Source organism: Mycteria americana, chromosome 1, assembly GCF_035582795.1.
Source record: "Mycteria americana isolate JAX WOST 10 ecotype Jacksonville Zoo and Gardens chromosome 1, USCA_MyAme_1.0, whole genome shotgun sequence".
Classification (NCBI taxonomy): Eukaryota; Metazoa; Chordata; class Aves; order Ciconiiformes; family Ciconiidae; genus Mycteria; species Mycteria americana.
Window position 1 is genome coordinate 1,193,163 of NC_134365.1, and position 23,871 is coordinate 1,217,033.

The window sequence follows — 23,871 nt, forward strand, 5'->3', positions numbered from 1 at the left end:
ACACACCGCGCACACGCTGCGCAGAGACGGTGCCGACACACGCGCTGCATGGCGACACACGCGCTGCACGGACACACGCGCCGCTCACGCTGCTCGCAGCCGGCCCACGCAGCGCTCGCTCCCCGCACGCCCACACTGCGCACCGCCCACGCTCCCTGCACGCTCATCCCCTGCACGGCGCACACGCGCTGCATGACGCCCTGCACGCTGCCCGTGTACAGTGCGTGCACCCTTTACGCACACCGTGCGCACGCTCCCCTGCAGGCACTGCGTGCACACCGTGCACACGCTCACTGCACACGCGCACTGCGCACACTCACTGCGTGACACTGCGCACCGTGCACGCTCACTGCAGGCATGCACCGTGCACGCTCAGTGCATGCACGGACCGCACGCACTGCACGCACACGCTCATTGCATGCACGTGCCGCGCACGCTCACTGCAGGCACACGCGCGCACACACTGCGCACACTCACTGCGCACACTCACTGTAGGCACATGCTGCACGCTGCAGGCATGCACTGCATGCACACAATGCACACACAGCACACGCTCACTGCAATGCACACTCACTTTGCACACTCACTGCAGGCACGCTGCATGCTGCAGGCATGCGCACGCTCATGCGCACACTCATCGCACGTGCTCACTGCACACACTCACTGCAGGCACACGCACACGCTGCAGGCATGCACTGCACGCACACAATGCACACACTCCCTGCACGCACTCCCTGTGCACACTCATTGCACACACTACCTGTGCACACTCACTGCACGCACATTCACTGTGCACACTCACTGCACACACTCACTGCACATACTCATTGCACACACTCATTGCACACACTCCCTGCACACTCATTGCACACGCTCACTGTGCACACTCACTGCATGCACATTCACTGCGTACACTCACTGCACACTCATTGCACACACTCACTGTGCACTCACTGTGCACACTCACTGCATGCACACACTCATTGCACACGCTCCCTGTGCACGCTCACTGTGCACACTCACTGCATGCACATTCACTGCGCACACTCACTGCACACTCATTGCACACACTCACTGTGCACTCACTGCGCATACTCACTGCATGTACACACTCATTGCACACGCTCCCTGTGCACGCTCACTGTGCACACTCACTGCATGCACACACTCATTGCACACGCTCCCTGTGCACGCTCACTGTGCACACTCACTGCATGCACACTCCCTGCACACACTCCCTGTGCACACTCACTGTGCACACTCCCTGCACACACTCACTGCACACACTCACTGCACACACTCATTGCACACACTCACTGCACACACTTGCTGTGCACACCCACTGCACACACTCACTGCACACACTCACTGTGCACACTCACTGCACACACTCATTGCACACACTCCCTGCACACACTTGCTGTGCACACTCACTGCACACACTCATTGCACACACTCCCTGCACACACTTGCTGTGCACACTCACTGTGCACACTCCCTGCACACACTCCCTGCACACACTCACTGCATGCACACTCACTGCACACACTCACTGTGCACACTCCCTGCACACACTCCCTGCACACACTCCCTGCGCACACTCATTGCACCCCCATGCTCGGGGTGACCGCGCCCCATCCCCGTCGGCAGCCCCAAACCGTGGCAGCTCCCAGGGCTGTGACAAGGCCGTGACAAGGCCACGCCGGCAGCGCCCGGGTGGGTGACAGGGGCAGGGCCGGGGGGGACAGAGGGACCGGGGGGACAGAGGGACCGGGGGGGACAGAGCCGCTGGGGCGGGGGCCACCGCTCGGTGGCCCCGCGGGCGAGCTGGGCCGTGGGCCAGCGGCTCTGCACAGGGCACGCTCGGGCGAGCCACCACAGCCATCCAGGGCCACCATGGCCACCGGGCGCTGCCAGCCCGGGGGGGGGCCACTGCGGGGACGGGGACACCCCCTGGGGACACCTCTGCCCTGCCCGCCTGCAGGCAGCCCCAGCGCGGGGACAGCGTGTGTGCCACCAGGTGTGCCACCACATGTGCCACCACGTGTGCCACCACGTGTGCCACCAAGTGTGCCACCACGTGTGCCACCATGGGTGCCACCAGGTGTGCCACTGCATGTGCCACCACCCCTGCCAGTGCCCGTGCCACCACCTGTGCCACCACGTGTGCCACCGCCACCGCGTGTGCCACCAGGTGTGCCACCATGCGTGCTGGTGCCTGTGCCACCGCCTGTGCCACTGCGTGTCCCCCCCACGTGCGCTGCCGTCTGTGGCAGTGCAGGGACCGCTGCGTGTGCCACCGCGTGTGCCACTGTGTGTGCCACCATGTGTGCCACTGTGCCACTGTGTGTGCCACCATGCGCGCCACCCTGTGTGCCACTGCGTGTGCCCACCATGTGTGTCACCGTGCCACTGCACGCGCCATCCTGTGTGCCACCACGTGCCACCATGTGTGCCACCGTGCCACTGCGTGTGCCACCATGTGTGCCACCGCATGTGCCACTGCATGTGCCACTGTGAGTCACCGTGCCACTGTGTGTGCCACCATGTGTCACCACATGTGCCACCATGTGCCACCGTGTGTGTCACCGTGCCACTGCATGTGCCACTGTGAGTCACCGTGCCACTGCACGTGCCACCACATGTGCCACCGTGTGTGTCACCGTGCCACTGCATGTGCCACTGTGTGGGCCACCATGTGTGCTGCTGTGTGCCACCACATGTGCCACCGTGTGTGTCACCGTGCCACTGCACGTGCGACCCTGTGTGCCACCACGTGCTGCTGAGTGCCACCATGTGTGCCACCGTGCCACTGCGTGTGCCACCATGCGTGCCACCACATGTGCCACCGTGTGTGCCACCGTGCCACTGCGTGTGCCACCCTGTGTGTCACCGCATGTCCCCCCGCCTGTGTTGCCATCTGGGGCAGCGCAGGTGCCACCGCACGTGCCACCGCCATGTCCCCTCCGTGCTCCCCCCTTTGCTCCCGTACCCGGCAGCCGGGACCCCGCAGACGGGGGGGGGGGGGGGGCCCTTCCCGGGGGGGCTGGGGCTGAGCCCCCCGGCCTGGCCTGGGCCCCCGGGGGGGGGGGGGGGGGCGCGGGGGTCCCGGGGGGTGGCAGTTGTCACCAGGTCACCGCCGTCCCCCGGGACCACATGGCGGGGGCGAGGTAGTGGGGGGACGTGGGGGGCCGGGGGGGGGGGGCGTGGAGGTCTGTGGGGGGAGATGGGGGGCTGGGGGGGGGACACACATGGGGGGCTGGGGGGAACCCTGGGGGGCACTGGGGGATGATGGGGGGCAGTGGGGGGTCGTGAGGGGCTGTGGGGAGCTGTGGGGTTCCGTGGGGGGCAGTGGAAAGATGTGGGGAGCTTGGGGGGGGCAGTGGGGAGCCGTGGGGGGCTGTGGGGGGCAGTGGGGGCTGTGGGGGCCCGTGGGGAGCTGTGAGGGGGCCGTGGGGTGCTGTGGGGGCTGTGGGGAGCTGTGGGGGGTCATGGGGGGCTGTGGGGGTCGTGGGGGGCAGTGGGGGGCCGTGGGGGGTCATTGGGAGGTGTGGGGGGCAGTGGGGGGGCGTGGGGAGCCGTGGGGGGCAGTGGGGGGGGGGCGTGGGAGGCTGTGGGGGGCAGTGGGGGGCAGTGGGGGGCAGTGGGGGGGGGGCGTGGGAGGCTGTGGGGGGCAGTGGGGGGGCCGTGGGGCACCGTGGGGGCCCGTCCCACGCCGGCAGCGGTGGCGCGGTGCCCGCTGGCGTTGTGTAAGGCGTTTTGTAACCGCGGCCTGGCCTAATCCCGGCTTCCGCCAGCACCGCCTGGTGCTTCCCGGCACCCACCCCGACCCCCACCCTGACCCCCACCCCGACCCCCACCCCAGCATCCATCACCGGCACCCGGCACCGGCACCCACCCCGGCACAGCCGGACTCCACCAGCTCGGCCGGATGCCCCCGCACAGCCGGACCCCCAGGCACAGGCAGAGCCCCCCGGCACCGCCGGACCCCCCCGGCACGCCGGACCCCCCAACGCTGCTGGAGCCCCACGGCGCACCGGCCCCCCACGGCACGCCGGCCCCCCCGACGGAGCCGGACCCCCTGACGGAGCCGGACCCCCTGACAGAGCCGGACCCCCTGCTGCCGCCGGCCCCCCCCGGCAGAGCCGGTGACCCCAGGTGAGCGTGGGGAGGGGACACGGGGACACGGTGGCCAGGGGGGGTCCGGGAGGGGGGGGGAGCTGCCGGGCCCTGGGTGCCCCCGCTGCCCGTGATGGGTGCGCGGGGTGGGGGGGGAGATGATGGGGGGGGGGTGTGCATGGGGGGGTGCCATGGGGGGGGGCCCAGCCAGACCTGGGACAGCACGGGGGGGCCAGACCCTGCCCAGGGCGGGGGGGGGGGCAGCGGGATGGGACCCCCCCTCCCCATCCCCTGGGTGCTGGTGCTGCCTGGCAGGAGTCTGGGGTCTCACATTTGGGAGGGGGGGGGGGATGTCCCACATTTGGGGGGGTCCCACATTTGGGGGGCGGGGTCCTTCATTTGGGGGGGGGGATTCCACATTTGGGGGGGCAGTGACCCACATTTGGGGGGGGGGGAAATCCCACCCTGTCTCCCACAGGGAGGACGTGGGGCAGCACTGTGCCCCCCCCCCGCTGCCCCCTGTGACGGTGACGTCCTTCTCGGGGACCATCCGCCTCTACCGCAGCGCCACCGGGGGGTCCCCCCCGGCCCCCCCCGCCAAACCCCTGCTGCTGCTGCTGCCCTGGCTGGGGGCGCGGGAGGGGGGGCTGGCGCGGTACCTGGCGCTGTACCTGCGCCGCGGCGTGGACGTGCTGGTGGTGGGGACGAGGACGTGCCACGTCCTGCGGCCACGGCAAGGGCAGCGCCTGGCGGGGCGCCTGCTGCGGCTGCTGGACCACGGCGGCGATGGTGGCACTGGTGGCGGTGGCGACGGTGGCGATGGTAATGATGGTGACAATGGTGGTGGCAACGGTGGCGGCGGTGGCAATGGTGGTGGCAATGGTGGTGGTGGTGGCACGGGTGGTGGTGGCCCTGGCTGTGACAATGGTGGCAGTGGTGGCACGGGTGGTGACGGTGGTGGCAATGGTGGTGGTGGCAATGGTGGTGGTGGCCCTGGTGGTGGTGGCCCTGGCTGTGACAATGGTGGCAGCGGTGGCACGGGTGGCGACGGTGGCGGCAAGGGTGGTGGTGGCACTGGTGGCGACAACAGTGGCAGCGGTGGCGATGGTGGTGGTGGTAATGGTGGTAGCAATGGTGGTGGCACTGGTGGTGGTGGCACAGGTGGTGACAACGGTGGCAGCGGTGGCACTGGTGGTGGTGGTGGCACCGGCCTGGCCACCCGCCCGCTGCTGGTGCACGCCATCTCCGCCGGCGCCTACACCTTCGCCCAAGTGCTGCTGCTCCTGCGCCGCCGGCCCTGGCAGTGCCAGCGCCTGGCACCGCGCTTCCGTGGCATCGTCTACGACAGCCTGGTCACCGGCGGCTTCGGGGACATGGCACGGGGTGAGCGTGGCCGGGGGGGGGGGGGGGTGGCGGCGGCAGGGGATACGCCCGGCACGGGCGCACCCGGAGCCCCCCCCCGCCGGCACCGACGCGGCTCTCTCCCCGCAGGCATCGCCGGCACGGTGGGCACGCCATTCCTGCGGGCCGCGGCGCGCGCCGGCGCCCGGCTGTACCTGGGGGTACTGGGGTGCCGGGGGGGCGGGGGGGAGCTGGAGCGGGCGCGGGGGGCCTTCGCCAGCCCCCCCCTGCGCTGCCCCCTCCTCCTCTTCTACAGCCTGGACGACGGGCTGAGCCGGCCGGCCCGCGCTGCGGGCGCTGCTGCGGGGCTGGCGGGCCCAGGGCATCCGCGCCCACGCCCGGGGCTGGCCACGCTCCCGCCACGCCGCCCACCTGCGCCAGCACCCCGCCGACTACCGCCGCGCCCTGCTCGCCTTCCTGCGCTCGCTGGACGCGCCCCCCGCCCCGCCCAAGGCCAGGCTTTAGCCGGACGGACGGACGGACGGACGGAGAGCCCGCGCCGGACCGCGAGGCCGTGGCACGCCGTGGGGCCGCTTCGCCGCCACGGCCGGAGTCCAGCCGCGCCCACGGCGCGCGAAGCACCCGTGCCGCGGTGTGCAAGCCCGCGCCAGCGGGCAACGCCGTGGCCGAGGTGACAAGGCTGTCCCCGGGCTGCGCCAAGCCATGCCACGGCCTGTAAAGCTCTGCCACGCGTGCCACGGCGTGCCAACCTGTGCCACGGCGTGCCAACCCGTGCCACGGCGTGCCAACCCGTGCCACGGCGTGCCAACCCATCCCATGGTGAGCCAACCCGTGCCACGGTGTTCCAATCCATGCCACGGCGTGCCAACCCGTCCCACGGCGAGCCAACCCACGCCACGGCATTCCAACTTGTGCCACCGTGTGCCAACCTGTGCCATGGCGTTCCAACCCGTGCCACGGTGTTCCAACTTGTGCCACAGTGTGCCAATCCGTGCCACGGCGTGCCAACCCATCCATGGTGAGCCAACCCGTGCCACGGTGTGCCAACCCGTGCCACGGTGTTCCAACCCGTGCCACGGCGTGCCAACCCGCACCCGGCGCTGCCCGCGCAGGCAGGGAGACGGCCGGGGCCGTGCCGGATGCTCCATTATTTTATTAATACCTGGATACAGCGCGTGCCGCCCCGGCACCCCGGGGTGCAGGGGGGTCCCCCCAAGGTGGGGGGGGGGGCGGGGGGGGCTGCTGCTGCCCCCGCAGCGACGCCAGGCTGGGGGGCACGGCCCAGCCCCCCGCGCCGGCAGGGAGCCCCGGTGAGGGGCCGGGGGGGTCAGTCCCTGCCCCGGCCCCCCCCCCCCCCCCCCCTCCCCCAGCAGGGGCAAAGTGGGGTTCGGGGTGGGGGGGGGCAAGCAGCGGGTGCTACGTCCTACCCACCCCTACAGGGTGCAGCCCCCCGGGGCCCCCCCAAAAGCCCCGTGGTCCCTGGTAGGTGCCGAGGGGGGGGGGCAGCGGGGGGGTCCCGGTAGCCCGATGGCCGTGGGGTGCCGGCGAGGGGGGCGGGGCTGGCCAGGGGTCCAGCCCGTAGTGCAAAGCCAGCCCCGGCGGCGTCCCGGCGCGGCACTAGCGGCGGCGGGGGGCGGGGGGTCCCCCCGGCCCGCGGCCCCTCCTCAGTACAGCCGCTTCTCGTAACTGCGGGGCAGAGCGGGGGGGGGGGATGAGCCGGGGGGGTCCCGCACCCCCGGACCCCGCCCTCGCTGCCGCCGGCACCACGTCAGATCCTGGCTGGGAAATTGGGGGGGTGCCCCCCGCCCCGGCACCCTGAGCACCGCCCCCCCCTCCCCAACCTCGCCTGCCCCCCCTCTGTCACCCCGCGGCCCCGGCGGGAGCGGGGCACGAGCCGGTACTTACGTGGCAGAACCGTAAAGCTACGGCAGCGGCATGGGCGGGAAAGAGAGAGAAGGTTACACGGTCACACCGGCCCGGCACGCGGCACGGCAACCCCCCGGCCCCCCGCCCGGACGCACCAGCACCGGCACCGCCATCCGGACAGACGTTGGCACCGCCACGTTGGACCCCGCGGCCTGGCACCGCGCCGTGCTCCCATCGAGCCTCCCGGCACCGGCGCCACCCGGCACCGGCACCGTGCTTTGGCCAAGCCAGCGCCGTGATCCAGCCGGACGTCAGCACCGCGCTCCGTCCCCGCGACCTGGCACCGGCACCGAGCCCGAACGAGCCTCCTGGCACCGACATCGGCACAACCCAGCACCGGCGCCGCGCTCCAGCTGAGCCATCCGGCACTGACACCGTGCTCCGACCGAGCCTCCTGGCACCGGCACCACCCAGCACCGGCACCAACCCGACACCGGCACCGTGCCGTGACCGAGCCACCCGGCACCGACGCTATGGTCCAGCCAAGCCACCCAGCACCGGCACCGTGCCCCGACCAAGCCGCTCGGCACCGGCACCCCGGCTCTGTCCCTGCCGAGGCGGCCGCCTGGCACGTGCCGCGGCCCCGGGGCTGCCGGTGAGGACGCGCCACCCCGAAGCGCTGCCCGGCTTCACCCCAAGCGGTGCCGGCAGCGCCACGACCCGCCCGGGCCCGGCCCGGCCTTGCCTGGTGACGGCTCACGGACAGCACGGCCGAGGTGGCCAAGTGTTAACCAGCATCCCGGGCTGCCGACCCGCCAGCCAACCAGCATCCTGGGCACACAACCGGCCAGCTGACCAACCACAGCCAACCAGCAGCCCAACCAGCCAACCAGATGACCAACCACAGCCAACCAGCTGACCAACCAGCCAATCAGCTGACCAACCAGCCAATCAGCTGACCAACACAGCCAACCAGATGACCAACCACAGCCAACCAGCAGCCCAACCACAGCCAACCAGCTGACCAACCAGCCAATCAGCTGACCAACCACAGCCAACCAGATGACAACCACAGCCAACCAGCAGCCCAACCAGCCAATCAGCTGACCAACCACAGCCAACCAGATGACCAACCACAGCCAACCAGCTGACCAACCACAGCCAACCAGCAGCCCAACCAGCCAATCAGCTGACCAACCAGCTGAGCAACCACAGCCAACCAGCATCCTAGCCAGCCAACCAGCAGCTCAACCGGCCAGTTGACCGGCATCTCAACCAGCCAACCAGCATCTTGGCCAACGAGGCAACCAACCACAGCCAACCAGCACCACCACCAACCAACCACAGCCAACCAGCATCTCAACCAGCCAACCAACTACAGCCAACCAACCACAATCAACCAACCGCAGCCAACCAGCACTGCAGCCAGCCAACCAGCATCCTGGTCAGCCAACCAACCGCAGCCAACCAGCATCTCAACCAGCCAACCAACCACAGCCAACCAACCACAGCCAACCAGCACCGCAGCCAGCCAACCAGCGTCCTGGTCAGCCAACCAACCGCAGCCAACCAGCACCGCAGCCAGCCAACCAGCAGCCCCGCCACCTGGCAAACCAGCAACTGCCCACGAGCCCACCCCCCAACTGGCCAACCAGTGGCCAACTGACCGGCCAACTGGCCACAAGAAGCCCCGCCCCTTGCAAAAGCCTCGCCCCTCGGCACAAGCCCCGCCTCCCCCTGCACCCCCAAACGTGCCGCACCGTTTCGGGGGGTCCGGGGGGAGAAGCCCCCGGCGCAGCTGGGTGCCACGAAGGCGGGGGGAGACGCTGGGGGCTGGGACCCCCCGGGGAGGGCTGGGGGCACCCATGGGTGCTGGGGCACCCCACGGCGTGAATTAAAGCAAGGGCTGCACCCCGCCTGCACCCCGCCTGTCACTTGGGGGGGGGGGGGGGGGGGGGCAGCCCTGGCCCCCGCCTGGGACCCCCATCCCTCCTGGCTGCTCCCCCAGTCCCAGTTTGGACCAGTACCCCCAGTACTGAGGTGTCCCCACGGTGGCACAGCCCTGGGGGTGCCCCACAGCCGGGCCCCCAGCACGGCCACGCCAGCCCGCACCCCGCGCCGGGGCAAGGGGGGGGCTGGACCCCCAAACCGGCACTGGGGCGATGGGGGGCCTGGGACCCCCAATACCTGGGCAAGGGGGGGCCTGGGACCCCCCCAATCCCGGCACTGGGGTGATGGGGGTCCGGGACCCCCCCCCCCCATACCCGGCACTGGGGCAACTGGGTGCCCCCCATACTCACCACTGGGCAACTGGTGCCCCCCCAAGCCCAGTACTGGGGTAACTGGTTGTCCCCCCCATACCCAGTCCTGGGGCAACTGGATGCCCCCCTCCCATACCCGGCACTGGGCAACTGGGTGCCCCCCCATAACCGGCACTGGGCAACTGGATGCCCCCCCCCAAGCCTGGCACTGGGGCAACTGGGTGCCCCCCCAAGCCCGGTACTGGGGTAACTGGGTGTCCCCCCCATACCCAGTCCTGGGGCAACTGGATGCCCCCCCCAAGCCTGGCGCTGGGGCAACTGGGTGCCCCCCCATACCCAGCACTGGGGCAACTGGGTGCCCCCCCCAAGCCTGGCGCTGGGGTAACTGGGTGCCCCCCCATACCAGCACTGCCATAACCGGGTGCCTGGGGGGGGGGGGGGGCACACGAGCCGGATCTGACGTGGTCCCTGCCGCAGCGTCCCTGACCCCCCTCCCCCCTTCTCCCCCCCCCCCCCCCCACTTACGAGTGGAGCCCGTGGACCCCCCCCTCGATCTGCGCCGCCATCGTCCTCTTCTCGAACTTCAGCTCCCCCGAGTACATCATGGACCTGCCGGGGGGTGACAGTGACACGGGCGGGGGGGGGGGGGGTGTCACCGTCCATCGTCCCCTGTGTGTCCCCCCCCCACGTCCCCTGTCCCGTCCCCCCCCCCCCAGCTCACCGCAGCACCGAGAGGCTCCTGGCCCCGATGTCCTGGCAGCCGTGCTGGATCCCCGCGATCAAGTAGGGGACGAATTTATGGATGGAGCCCTTGTCCTGCACCGAGCCCGACACCCCCTGCGCCACCTTCACCTTGTCACCCTCGCTGCGGGGCGAGGGGAGGGGGTCAGGGCCGGGGGGGGGGACACGGGGACACCCCCAGACCCCCCCCCCCAACCCGCTCCGTCCTGTACCTGAAGTAGCGTTTTTGGCTGCTGCTGCTCTTCTCCATGGCGTCCAGCGAGCCCATGCCGCGGTACTGCTTCAGCCGCACGCCCTCCGAGAAGAAGAACTCGCCCGGCGCCTCCGTGGTGGCCGCCAGCAGGGACCCCATCATCACTGCGGGGGGGGGGCCCCGTCAGAGCCACCCCGGGCACCCGCACGGGCGCCCCGGCCACGCCGGCCACCGCTACGGGTGCGCCGGCCACGAGCCAGTGCACGGTGGCCGCCGCTACGGGTATGATGGCCACCAGCTGGGGATGGTGGCCACCGCTATGGGTGTGATGGCCACCAGCTGGGGATGGTGGGGACTGCTGTGGGTGTGATGGCCACGAGCCAGGCACGGTGGCCACCGCTATGGGTGCAACGGCCATGAGCTGGGGACGGTGGGCACCGCTGTGGGTGTGATGGCCACGAGCCGGGGATGCTGGCCACCGCTATGGGTGCGATGGCCACGAGCCGGGGATGGTGGGCACTGCTGTGGGTGTGATAGCCACGAGCCAGGCACGGTGGCCGCCGCTACGGGTATGATGGCCACCAGCTGGGGATGGTGGCCACCGCTACGGGTATGATGGCCACCAGCTGGGGATGGTGGCCACCGCTATGGGTGTGATGGCCACGAGCCGGGGATGGTGGGCACTGCTGTGGGTGTGATGGCCACGAGCCGGGGATGGTGGGCACTGCTGTGGGTGTGATGGCCACGAGCCGGGGATGCTGGCCACCGCTATGGGTGCAATGGCCACAAGCTGGGGATGGTGGACACCGTTGTGGGTGTGATGGCCACAAGCCAGGGATGCTGGCCACCACTATGGGTGTGATGGCCACGAGCTGGGGATGGTGGGCACCGTTGTGGGTGCAATGGCCATGAGCCAGGCACGGTGGCCACCACTATGGGTGCGATGGCCACGAGCCAGGGATGCTGGGCACCACTATGGGTGTGATGGCCACAAGCCGGGGACGGTGGGCACTGTTATGGGTGTGATGGCCACAAGCCAGGGATGCTGGCCACCGCTATGGGTGCGATGGCCACGAGCCAGGGATGCTGGCCACCGCTATGGGTGCGGTGGCCATGAGCTGGGGATGCTGGCTACCGCTATGGGTGCAATGGCCACGAGCTGGGAACACTGGGCACAGCTGTGGGTGCGATGGCCACGAGCCAGGGATGCTGGCCACCGCTATGGGTGCGATGGCCACGATCCAGGCACGGTGGGCACTGCCGTGGGGGTGCGGGGTGTCCCCAGGTGTCCCCCCCCCCCGGGTCTCCCCACTCACCGGTGGAGGCCCCCAGCGCCAGCGCCTTCACCACGTGCCCCACGGTGCGGATGCCGCCGTCGGCGATGACGGGCACGCCGAAGCGTCGGGCGTACTCGGCCACCTTGTAGACCGCCGTCCCCTGCGGCCGCCCGCACGCCATCACTGCCGGAGAGGGGACAGAGCCCGCTGGGCGCCGCGCCGTGCCGTGGGGACACCGCGGCACCGTGCTGGGGAGCCCGGTGGCATCGTGCCGTGCCGTGGGGACACCGTGGCACTGTATTGTGGAGCCCGGTGGCACCGTGCCGTGCCATGAAACACCGCGGCACCGTACTGGGGAGCCCGGTGGCACCGTGCTGTGCCATGGGGACACCACATCACCATGCTGGGGAGCCCGGTGGCACCGTGCCGTGCCATGAAACACCGCGGCACCATACTGGGGAGCCCGGTGGCACTGTGCCGTGCCGTGGGGACACCACATCACCATGCTGGGGAGCCCGGCGGCACTGTGCCGTGCCGTGGGGACACTGTGGCACCATACTGTGGAGCCCGGCGGCACCGTGCCGTGCCATGAAACACCACGGCACCACAGTGGGGAGCCCGGCGGCACCGTGCCGTGCCGTGGGGCCGCCACATCGCCGTGCTGGGGAGTCCGGCGACACGGTGCCGTGCCGTGGGGACGCCGCGGCAGCGCCACGCACCTTCCTGGGTGATGCAGATGGAGCCGCAGCCCATGCCCACCCGCAGGGCGTCCACGCCGGCGTCGATCAGGTTCTTGGCCTGGGCGGCCGTCACCACTGCGCGCCCGGCGGGGACCCCGCGCCGTCAGGCAGCCGGCGGGCGAGGCGAGCCCCCCGCTCCGGGGGACACCCCCCCCCCCCCCCCTGCCCCGGCACCCCGGTCCTCCCCCCGCCCCACGGCACCCCGAGTCCTTACCCCACGCACCCACCCCCCTGCCCCACGGCATCCCCCGTCCTTCCCTGCGCCCCCCGAGCCTCCTGTGTCCCCCATGTCCCTTGTGTCCCCCGAGCCCCCTGTGTCCCCCCATGTCCCCCCAAGCCCCCCATGTCCCCGGAGCCCCCCGTGTCCCCCTGTGTCCCCGGAGCCCCCCATCTCCCCCCATGTCCCCCAAGCCCCCCATGTCCCCTGAGCCCCCCGTGTCCCCCATGTCCCCCTGTGCCCCCCATGTCCCCTGAGCCCCCCGTGTCCCCCTGTGTCCCCCAAGCCCCGCATGTCCCCCTGAGCCCCCTGTGTCCCCCAAGCCCCCCATGTCCCCCGTGTCCCCCTGTGCCCCTCGTGTCCCCCAAGCCCCCAGTGTCCCCCATGTCCCCCTGTGCCCCCCGTGTCCCCGATGTCCCCCAAGCCCCCCGTGTCCCCTGTGTCCCCCTGTGCCCCTCGTGTCCCCCATGTCCCCCTGTGTCCCCCAAGCCCCCCGTGTCCCCCTGTGGCCCCCGTGTCCCTGATGTCCCCTGAGCCCCCCATGTCCTCTGAGCCCCCCGAGCCCCCCGTGTCCCCAGTGTCACCCGAGCCCCCCATGTCCCCTGAGCCCCCTGTGCCCCCCGTGTCCCCGACGTCCCCCGAGCTCCCCGTGTCCCCGCACTCACCGTTGCCGCCGATGACCTGCAGGTCGGGGTACTTCTGCTTGATGTAGTGGATCATGCTGATCTGGTAGATGGAGTTCCCCTGGGACGAGTCCTGGGGACACGGCGTGGGGGACATGGCATGGGGGGGACACGGGCACGGGGACACGCACAGCGGGGGTGCTCTGGGGTGCCGCGGGGCGGCACGCGGGGACGGGGGCGTCACGGGAGGGGTGTCCGTGCCCCGGGCAGATGGGGGGCACCCATCTCATCCCACCCCACCCCACCCCACCCCACCCCACCCCATCCCATCCCATCTCATCCCATCTCATCTCATCCCATCCCACCCCATCCCATCCCCATCCCACTGCACCCCATCCCATCTCATCCCATCCCACCCCATCCCATCCCCATCCCACTGCACCCCATCCCATCTCATCCCATCCCACCCCATCCCATCCCCATCTCCATCCCACTGCACCCCATCCCATCTCATCCCATCCCACCCCATCCCATCCCCATCTCCATCCCACCCCACCCCACTGCACCCCATCCCATCCCCATCCCATCCCCATCTCCATCCCATCTCCATCCCATCCCATCTCCATCCCATCTCATCTCCATCCCATCCCCATCCCATCCCACCCCACCCCATCCCCATCTCATCTCCATCCTATCCCATCCCATCCCATCTCATCTCCATCCCATCTCCATCTCATCCCATCTCCATCCCATCCCCATCCCATCTCATCCCATCTCCATCCCATCTCCATCCCACCCCATCCCATCTCCATCCCATCCCCATCTTATCCCATCCCATCTCATCTCCATCCCATCTCCATCTCCATCCCATCCCCACCTCATCTCCATCCCATCTCCATCTCCATCCCATCCCCACCTCATCTCCATCCCATCTCCATCCCATCTCCATCCCATCCCATCCCACCCCATCCCATCTCCATCCCATCCCCATTTTATCCCATCCCATCTCATCTCCATCCCATCTCCATCTCCATCCCATCTCCATCTCCATCCCATCTCCATCTCCATCCCATCCCCACCTCATCTCCATCCCATCTCCATCCCATCCCATCCCATCCCATCCCCATCCCCATCCCATCCCATCCCATCTCCATCCCATCTCCACCCCACCCCCCCCGTGGTGCCCAGCACCCACCAGCACCACCAGGTCGACGCTGGCCTGCACCAGCAGGTCCAGGCGGTACTTGTCGTCCTCGCGGGTGCCGATGGCCGCCCCGCACAGCAGCTGCTTGCGGGCGTCCTTGGAGGCCAGCGGGTGCTCCCGGTTCTTCTTCAGGTCCGTGCGGGCCATGATGGCCACCAGCTCGTCACTGTCGTTGACGATGGGCAGCTTCCCTGGGGGGGGGACACATCGGGATGGGGGGACACGGAGGTGACCTCAGGGGTGCGGTGACATGGAGGTGACCCCAAGGGATGGGGATGGGGGGACATAGAGGTGACCCCAGGGATGGGGATGGGGGGACATGGAGGTGACACCAAGGGATGGGGGACATGGAGGTGACCCCAGGGGTGGGGTTGCATGGAGGTGACACCACGGATGGGGATGGGGGGATGTGGAGGTGACACCAAGGGATGGGGGACATGGAGGTGACCCCAGGGGTGGGGTTGCATGGAGGTGACACCACGGATGGGGATGGGGGGATGTGGAGGTGACACCAAGGGATGGGGGACATGGAGGTGACCCCAGGGGTGGGGTGGCATGGAGGTGACACCACGGATGGGGATGGGGGGATGTGGAGGTGACCCCAAGGGATGAGGGGACGTGGAGGTGACCCCAGGGATGGGGGACATGGAGGTGACCTCAAGGGATGGGGTGATGTTGAGGTGACCCCAAGGGATGGGGGACATGGAGGTGACACCAAGGAATGGGGTGACACAGAGATGACCCCAGGGATGGCGTGACAGGGAGGTGACCCCAGGGATGGGGACAGGGTGACATGGAGGTGACCCCCAGGGATGGGGTGACACAGAGGTGACCGTAGGGATGGGGACAGGGGGACATGGAGGTGACCCCAGGCATGGGGATGGGGGGACACGGAGGTGACACCAAGGGATGGGGGACATGGAGGTGACCCCAGGGGTGGGGTGACATGGAGGTGACACCACGGATGGGGATGGGGGGATGTGGAGGTGACCCCAAGGGGCAGGGTGACAGGGAGGTGACACCAGGGATGGGGGACATGGAGGTGACCCCCAGGGATGGGGTGACACAGAGGTGACCCCAGGGATGGGGACAGGGGGACATGGAGGTGACCCCAGGGACGGGGCGCGGGCGGGGCGGGGCGTGGCAGGGCGTGGCCGTACCCTTCTTGCTGCGCTGCAGGATCTCGTTGGCCTCTTTGAGGGTGACGCCGGCCGGAGCCACCACCAGGTCATCGCGCTTGGTCATCACCTGTGGGGCCAGCGGCCGTCGGCACCCGCGGCCACCCCGGGCCGTCCCCGCCGGCCGCCCGCCCGTCCCAGCCCTGTGTCCCTGCCCCACGCCCCTGCCCCACATCCCTGCCCCACATCCCGCCCCTGCCCCGCGTCCCTGCCCCGCTCCCACCTTCTTCCTCATCCCACCCGTGTCCCACCCCTGCCCCATGTCCCACCAGCATCCCCCAACCCTCCCCGTCCCACCCCTCCCTCCCTGCCCCACATCCCTGCCCCACATCCCACCCTCTTCCCTCACTCCCACCCTCTTCCCTGTCCCACCCCTGTGTCCCTACCCCACATCCCTGCCCCTGCCCCACGTCCCACCCTCCTCCCCCACCCCTGCCCTCTTCCCCATCCCATCCCCGTGTCCCACCCCTGCCCCACATCCCACCAGCATCCCCCAACCCTCCCCGTCCCACCCGTGTCCCTGCCCCACATCCCTGCCCCACATCCCTCATCCTTGCCCCACATCCCCCCCTCTTCCCCATCCATCCCCGTGTCCCACCCCTGCCCCACATCCCACCAGCATCCCCCAAAACCCTCCCTGTCCCACCCCTCCCTCCCTGCCCCACATCCCGCCCTCTTCCCTCACTCCCACCCTCTTCCCCATCCCACCCCCGTGTCCCACCCCTGCCCCACGTCCCACCAGCATCCCCCAAAGCCCTCCCCGCCCACACCCCCCCCCCCCCCGGCTGCCCCCCACCTCGCCCAGGCGGGTGCCGTGGTCCCTCTCGGCGAGGAAGTCGATGTCGCGGGAGGTGACGATGCCCTCCAGCTTGCTGCCCAGCCGGCCCGTCTGGGTGACGGGGATCCCCGAGAAGCCGTGCCGCAGCTTGGCCTCCCAGACCTCCCCCACCGTCTGCGTGGGGCTCATCACCACCGGGTCCGTGATGAAGCCCTGCTCGAACTTCTGCGGGGGGAGGAAGCAGAGGCAGGCGGCGGCAGGGTGGGGGGCGCGGAGCTGGGGAGCCAAGGAGTTGGGGGGCCATGGAGTTGGGGGGCTGCGGAGTTGGGGGCCACAGAGTTGGGGGTGACGGAGTTGGGGGGCGTGGAGCTGGGGGCCATGGAGTTGGGGGGTGCGGAGTTGGGGGCCCATGGAGTTGGGGGGCCACAGAGTTGGGGGGCTGCAGAGCTGGGGGGCTGCAGAGCTGGGGGGCTGCAGAGTTGGGGGCTGCAGAGTTGGGGGCCATGTAGTTGGGGGGCCACAGAATTGGGGGCCGTGGAGTTGGGGGGCTGCGGAGTTAGGGGTGACAGAGTTGGGGGGCGCGGAGTTGGGAGGCGCGGAGTTGGGGGGCGCAGAGTTGGGGGCTGTGGAGTTGGGGGGCGTGGAGTTGGGGGGCCATGGAGTCGGAGGGCCATGGAGTCAGGGGGCGCGGAGTTGGGGGGCGTGGAGTTGGGGGGTGTGGAGTTGGGGGGTGCGGAGTTGGGGGGCCACAGAGTTGGGGGTGACGGAGTTGGGGGCCGCAGAGTTGGAGGGCAACGGAGTTGGGGGTCGGGGAGTTGGGGGGTGGGGAGCTGGGGGTCGCGGCGTTGGGCCCCCCCTTACCTTCACCTTGCGCACCTCGTTGGCCTGGAACTCGGGGGTGCAGTTGTGGTGGATGATGCCGATGCCGCCCATCAGCTGGGGGGGGGCGGGGGGTCAGGGGGGGGCCCCATGGGGGGGGGGGGGGGGAGCACCCCGACCCTGCACCCCCAGCCTGGAAAGGGGCGGGCACCCGCACCCCCAAACCGGGCAGGGTGGGCACCCCGACCCCACCACCACACAGGCTGGGACCCAGCAGGGAGACGGGCACCCCCCGCCCTGCACCCCCACCCTGCACCCATGTCCTGCACCCACACCCCCACCCATGTCCCCCCCCCCATGTCCCCACCCATGTCCCCCCGCACCCATGTCCCCACCCATGTCCCCCCCACCCATGTCCCCCTGCACCCATGTCCTGCACCCATGTCCCCCCCCCATGTCCCCCCCCATGTCCCCCCCCATGTCCCCCTGCACCCATGTCCCCACCCATGTCCCCCCCCCCCATGTCCCCCTGCACCCATGTCCCCCCCCCATGTCCCCCCCCATGTCCCCCTGCACCCATGTCCCCACCCATGTCCCCCCCACCCATGTCCCCCTGCACCCATGTCCCCCCCCGTGCCCCCCCGCTCACGGCCATGGCGATGGCCATGTCGGCCTCGGTGACGGTGTCCATGGGGGAGGAGATGAGCGGGGTCTTCAGGGTGAGCGTCCGCGTCAGCGCTGACGTCAGGTCCTGGGCGGGGCAGGGACCCTTCCGCTCCGCCCCCTCGGGGGGGGGCAGGGGGGGCCGCACCCCAAGACCCCCGCACCCCAACACCCCCAACCCCCCCCCAGCGGGGCCCGGGCTGCGCCCTCCCCCCGCCACCCCGGGCACGGGGGGGGCACTGGGGGGGACAGGGGTGTCACCTGGGGGGGGCACGGGGGGGGCACTGGGGGGGGGGCACGGGGGTGGAACCTGGGGGGCACAGGGGTCACTGGGGGGGACAGGAGTGTCACCTGGGGGGGGCGGGGGGGGCACTGGGGGGGGGCACAGTGGTCACTGGGGGGGACAGGGGTGGCACTGGGGGGGGGCACGGGGGGGGCACAAGGATGTCACCCCGGGGGACACACACGGAGATGTCACCCCAAGGATGTCAAGCTGGGAGGGGCACAGGGGTGTCACCCTGAGGGGGGGGACACAGGGGTGTCACCTGGGGGGGGGGCAAAGGGACATCACCCCAGGGTGGCACACGGGTGTCACTGGGGGGGGGGGACACAGGGGTGTCACCTGGGGGGGGCACAGGGATGTCACCCCTGGGGGGGGGGGGCACAGGGACATCACCCCGGGGATGTCACCCCGGGGATGTCACCCGGGGGGGGGGGGGGGGGGGACAGGGTCGTCACCCGGGGGTCCCGGGCTGCGGGCAGGGGGGTCCGGACTCACCACCTCGTCCGCCGTGAAGTCGATGAAGCCGGGGAGGATGAGGAAGTCACTGAGGAGGGGATGAAGGGCGGGGGGGGGGGGGGGGTCACCATGGCCGGACCCCCCCCCCAAAATCCACATCCCGCAGCGACACCCCCCGGGGGGGTGGGGACACCCGGGGGGGGTCCCACGGGGCTGGGGGTGCCCTGCCCCCCCCCCCCAGGCCTGGAGCCGGGGTTGGGGACCCCAGGGCCGGTCCCCGGGGGGGGGGTCGGGGACAGCCCCGGCTGGGGGGCGCGGGGGGGGGCCGGGGGGGGCTCACGCACTTGTAGGTGAGGCCGTCGGAGGTGGCGAAGAGCTGCTGGGCCGTCAGCCCGTCCTCGGGCACGTACCCGGTGCCCCCGCTGATCAGGTAGTCCGCCATGCTGCGGGACAGGGCTGGCACCGGGACCCCCCCTCGGGGACCGCGACCCCCCCCTCCCACCGGGACCCCCCCCACTTGGGGACCGGGACCGGCCCCTGCCACCGGGACCCCCCCCCCCTCGGGGACCGGGACCCCCCTTATGGGGATGGGGACCACCCCCTGCCACCGGGACCCCCCCCCCGCTCGGGGACCGGGACCGCTCCCTGCCATCGGGCCCCCCCCCCCTTGGGGACCGGGAACCCCTCTTTGGGGACCGGCACCCCCCCTTGGGGACCGGAACCCCCCCTTTTGGGGACCGGGACCCCCCCCCGCCACCGGAACCCCCCCTTTGGGGACCGGGACCCCCCCTTTGGGGACCGGGACCCCCCTGCCACCGGAACCCCCCCCTTGGGGGCCGGCACCCCCCCTGCCACCGGAACCCCCCATTTGGGGACCGGGACCCCCCCCGCGGGACCGGGGACCCCCCCCCCCCCGCATCCCCACCTGGGCTGGCCGGGCCGGTCCCGGGGGGGGGCCCTGGGGGGGTCCCTGGGGGGGTCCCGGGGGGGTCCCGGTCCCGGTCCCGGGGGGGGTCCCCGGTCCCGGGCTGTTGCGGTGCCGATGCCCGCAGCGGCCCCGGCGCAGGGCGGGGCAGGGGGCGGGGCATGGGCGGGGCAGGGGGCGGGGCAGGGGGCGGGGCGGGACCGCCCCGGGGGGGAGGTGCCGGTACCGGCCGCCGCAGCCCCCCCCCTCCCCGTCCCAGCGCCTCCCAGTGCCCCCCAGTGCGCCCCAGTAACCCTCCCCGCGCCTCCCAGTGCCTCCCAGTACCCAGTAAGCCCCCCCCCACAGCCCACACCCCCCCCGCGCTGCTGCCCCAAAGCCCCCAGTAACTTCCAGGAACCCCCCCCGTTACAGCCCCCCCGTGCCCCAGTACCCCCCCACTGCTGCCTCATCATCCCCCAGTAACCTCCCAGTAACTCCCCGCTGATACCCCCCAGGCCCCAGTAACCCCCCAGTACCCCCCCTCCTGCCCCTCCGTTTCCCAGTAGCCCCCCCTGCCCTCCCCATCTCCCAGTAACCCCCCAGTACCCCCCCTCCTGCTCCTCCACCCCCCCAATAACCCCCCAGTAGCCCCCCATCTCCCAGTAAACCCCCAGTACCCCCCTCCTGCCCTCCCCACCCCCCAGTAACGCCCCAGTACCCCCCCTCCTGCTCCTCCACCCCCCAGTAACCCCCCAGTACCCCCCCACTCCTGCTCTCCCCATCTCCCAGTAACCCCCCAGTACCCCCCCACTCCTGCCCTCCCCATCTCCCAGTAACCCCCCAGTACCCCCCCACTCCTGCTCTCCCCATCTCCCAGTAACCCCCCAGTACCCCCCCACTCCTGCCCCTCCGTCCCCCAGTACCCCCCCCACCACTGCCCCTCCACCCCCCAGTACCGCCCCTGCCCCCCCATCTCCCAGTAACCCCCCAGTACCCCCCCTCCTACCCTCCCCATCTCCCAGTACCCCCCCACTCCTGCTCCTCGACCCCCCAGTACCCCCCCTTCCTTCCCTCCCCACCCGCCAGTAACCCCCCAGTACCCCCCCACTCCTGCCCCTCCACCCCCCAGTAACCCCCCAGTACCCCCCCCCGCTGCCTCCCCATTACCCAGTACCCCCCCCCTCCCCAGTAACCCCCCAGTACCCCCCCCCAGTGCTGCCTCATCATCCCCCAGTTACCCTCCCAGCGCTCCCCGCCGGGCCCCAGTAACCTCCCACTGCCCCCCCACTCCTGCCACCACCTCACCCAGCCGCCCCCCCGCCCCGGGGTCCCAGTACCCCCCCTCTCCCACCCCTCCATCTCCCAGTAACCCCCCAGTATTCCCAGTAACCCCACCCGCTCTACCTGGGCTCCCCTTCGCCCATGGCGCTGAAGCGCCGGAGCGGGGCGGGGCGGTGGGCGGGGAGGTGGGCGGGGCGGGGGAACCCCGCCCCGCCCACCTCCCCGCCCACCGCCCCGCCCACCGGCAGGGTGCAGGCAGCGCGGGGGGGGGGGGGGGGATTAGCGCTGCCCGCTCCCTGCCTGCACTAAGCCGGCAAGGTCAAGGCCACGCCGCGGGACACACGCGTGTGCAAGGGACACGGGGAGGGGGGGGGACACGACACAGACTTGTCCCCAAGGGCGTCCTGGGGTGGCACGGGGACACCCCGACCCCAGGGTGACCCGTGGTGGCACGGGGACCCCCCCCTGACACGGGGACCCCCCCGTGACGTGGGGACCCCCCTGTGTCCCCTGTGTGACCCACGGTGGCACAGGGACCCCCATGACACGGGGACCCCCCCCTGACGTGGGGACACCCCTGTCCCCATGGCACGGGGACCCCCCTGTCCCCAGGGTGACCCGTGGTGGCACGGGGACCCCCCCCTGACGTGGGGACCCCCTTGTCCCCTGGGTGACCCACGGTGGCACAGGGACCCCCATGGCACGGGGACCCCCCCCGACGTGGGGACACCCCTGTGTCCCCTGGGTGACCCACGGTGGCACAGGGACCCCCATGGCACGGGGACCCCCCCAGACGTGGGGACACCCCTGTCCCCTGTGTGACCCACGGTGGCACAGGGACCCCCATGGCACAGGGACACCCCGACCCCAGGGTGACCCGTGGTGGCACGGGGACCCCCCCTGACGTGGGGACACCCCTGTGTCCCCTGGGTGACCTACGGTGGCACAGGGACCCCCATGGCACGGGGACCCCCCCCGATGTGGGGACACCCCTGTCCCCTGTGTGACCCACGGTGGCACAGGGACCCCCCCCGATATGGGGACCCCCTTGTCCCCTGGGTGACCCACTGTGGCACAGGGACCCCCATGACACGGGGACCCCCCCCTGACGTGGGGACAACCCTGTCCCCATGGCACGGGGACCCCCTTGTCCCCAGGGTGACCCGTGGTGGCACGGGGACCCCCCGCTGACGTGGGGACACCCCTGTCCCCTGGGTGACCCACGGTGGCACAGGGACCCCCATGGCATGGGGACACCCCGACCCCAGGGTGACCCGTGGTGGCACAGGGACCCCCCCCCTGACATGGGGACCCCCCCCTGATGTGAGGACACCCCTGTCCCCAGGGTGACCCACGGTGGCACAGGGACCCCCATGGCACGGGGACCCCCCCAGACGTGGGGACCCCCCTGTCCCCAGGGTGTCCCACGTGGCACAGGTCCCCCCCGTCCCCAGACGACCCCTCCTAGCACAGGGCCCCCCCCTCCAGGTGCCACTCACAGCCCCCCACGGCTCAGACCCCCCCCAGCACAGCCCCCCACGGCACAGACCCCACGGCCCCCCCCCCCCCGGCCTTACCCCCCCCCGGCCCAGCGACCCCCCACGGGACACCCCCCCCCCCCAGCACTGCACCCCACGGCACAGCCCCCCCCCCCTACAACCCCCCCCCCCCCGGCACAGACACACACCCCCCCCCACGGGACAGATCCCACGGCACAGCCCCCCCCCCCACGGGGCAGACCCCCCCTCCCCACGGGGCAGACCCCACGGCACAGCCCCCCCCACGGCACAGCCCCCCCCCCCCACGGGGCAGACCCCCCCTCCCCACGGGGCAGACCCCCCGCCCAGCCCCCCCGCCCCTACCTGCCCTCCCGGCCCGCCCGCAGCAGCCGGGCGCTGCAGCGCTGCGCCGCCGTCTCGTGGCCCTGTCCCGCGTGGGGGACCCCGACATCCGTGGGGGACCGCGCCGGCGGGTCGGGGGGGGCCTCCATGGAGGGGGGGTCGGGGGGTCACACGTGTGTGTGTGTGGGGGGGGGGACACACGACACGGGGGGGGTGCCCGGGGATGCCGAGTCCCGTGGGGTCCCGTGGGGTCCCGTGGGGTGCGGGGGCCGGCGGGGCCCGGCCGCTCCGGTTGCTCCTTCCCCGGGTGGGCGTGGGGGGGGGGGCAGCCCCGCCCTCTCGGCTCCGCCCACCCCCGTGGGTGCGTGGGGGGGGTCTGGGGGGGGCCGGGCGCTGCCGCCCCTCTGCGAGCCCGGCGTGGGGCCAGACGCGCGTGGGAATGGAAGAGGCGGGGGGGGGGCGGGGGGGGCGGGGGGCCGTGTCGTGTCCCCCCCCCCGGGCCTTTCTCAGCCGCGGCAGCTGCCGGGGATTAGAGCGGGCGGGGATTAACGGGGGCGCGGGGGGGGCAGGGGGAGGGGGGCCAGGGGGAGGGGGGTGTGCAAGGGAGGAGGGGGGCGTGCAAGGGGGTGTGCAAGGGGGGGTGTGCAAGGGAGAGGTGTGCAAGGGAGAGGGGTCTGCAAGGGGGGAGGGGTGTGTGCAAGGGGGGGTGTGCAAGAGGGAATGGGGGGGCAAGGGAGGAGGGGGATGTGCAAGGGGGTGTGCAAGGGGGTGTGCAAGGGAGGTGGAGTGTGCAGGAGAGGAGGGGGTGTGCAAGGAAGGGGTGTGCAAGGGGGAGGGGGGCGTGCAAGGGGGGAGGGGTGTGCAAGGGAGGAGGGTGTGCAAGGGGGAATGGGTGTGCAAGGGAGGAGGGTGTGCAAGGGAGGGGCGTGCAAGGGGGAGGGGGTGTGCAAGGGGGCTGTGCAAGGGAGAGGGGGGGTGTGCAAGGGGGGAGGGGTGTGCAAGGGGGGAGGGGTGTGCAAGGGGGAATGAGGGGGGTGTGCAAGGGGGGAGGGGTGTGCAAGGGGG

General features: G+C 71.4%; 2 protein-coding genes across 4 annotated transcripts; one reads left to right on the forward strand and one right to left on the reverse strand.

The window, feature by feature from the left end:
* The first annotated feature begins 2,357 nt into the window (after positions 1-2,357).
* LOC142404532 (uncharacterized) lies at positions 2,358-5,985 on the forward strand. The gene is given in 5 exon segments (XM_075491495.1): positions 2,358-2,516; positions 3,866-4,158; positions 4,598-5,502; positions 5,611-5,801; positions 5,803-5,985. Coding segments are annotated over 5 exon segments (1,731 nt in total).
* Positions 5,986-6,628: 643 nt separating this feature from the next.
* IMPDH1 (inosine monophosphate dehydrogenase 1) lies at positions 6,629-22,975 on the reverse strand. Of its 3 annotated transcripts, none has more exons than XM_075509512.1 (15): positions 22,828-22,975; positions 19,125-19,223; positions 18,820-18,868; positions 18,028-18,129; positions 17,421-17,495; positions 16,578-16,781; positions 15,764-15,851; positions 14,595-14,794; positions 13,442-13,532; positions 12,539-12,634; positions 11,859-12,002; positions 10,562-10,706; positions 10,330-10,473; positions 10,134-10,217; positions 6,629-7,167 (listed from the first exon to the last, which is right to left on the reverse strand). In XM_075509512.1, exons 1-15 carry the CDS (start codon positions 22,953-22,955, stop codon positions 7,146-7,148), a joined length of 1,671 nt encoding a protein of 556 aa, XP_075365627.1. In that variant the 5' UTR covers positions 22,956-22,975; the 3' UTR covers positions 6,629-7,145. The 3 variants fall into 3 exon arrangements, with proteins under 3 accessions (XP_075365627.1, XP_075365543.1, XP_075365711.1); XM_075509428.1 differs by having other exon boundaries at positions 6,630-7,167; positions 16,578-16,784; positions 22,828-22,974; XM_075509596.1 differs by lacking the exon at positions 22,828-22,975 and adding an exon at positions 21,089-21,149 and having other exon boundaries at positions 6,630-7,167; positions 16,578-16,784.
* Between the last annotated feature and the right edge of the window lie 896 nt (positions 22,976-23,871).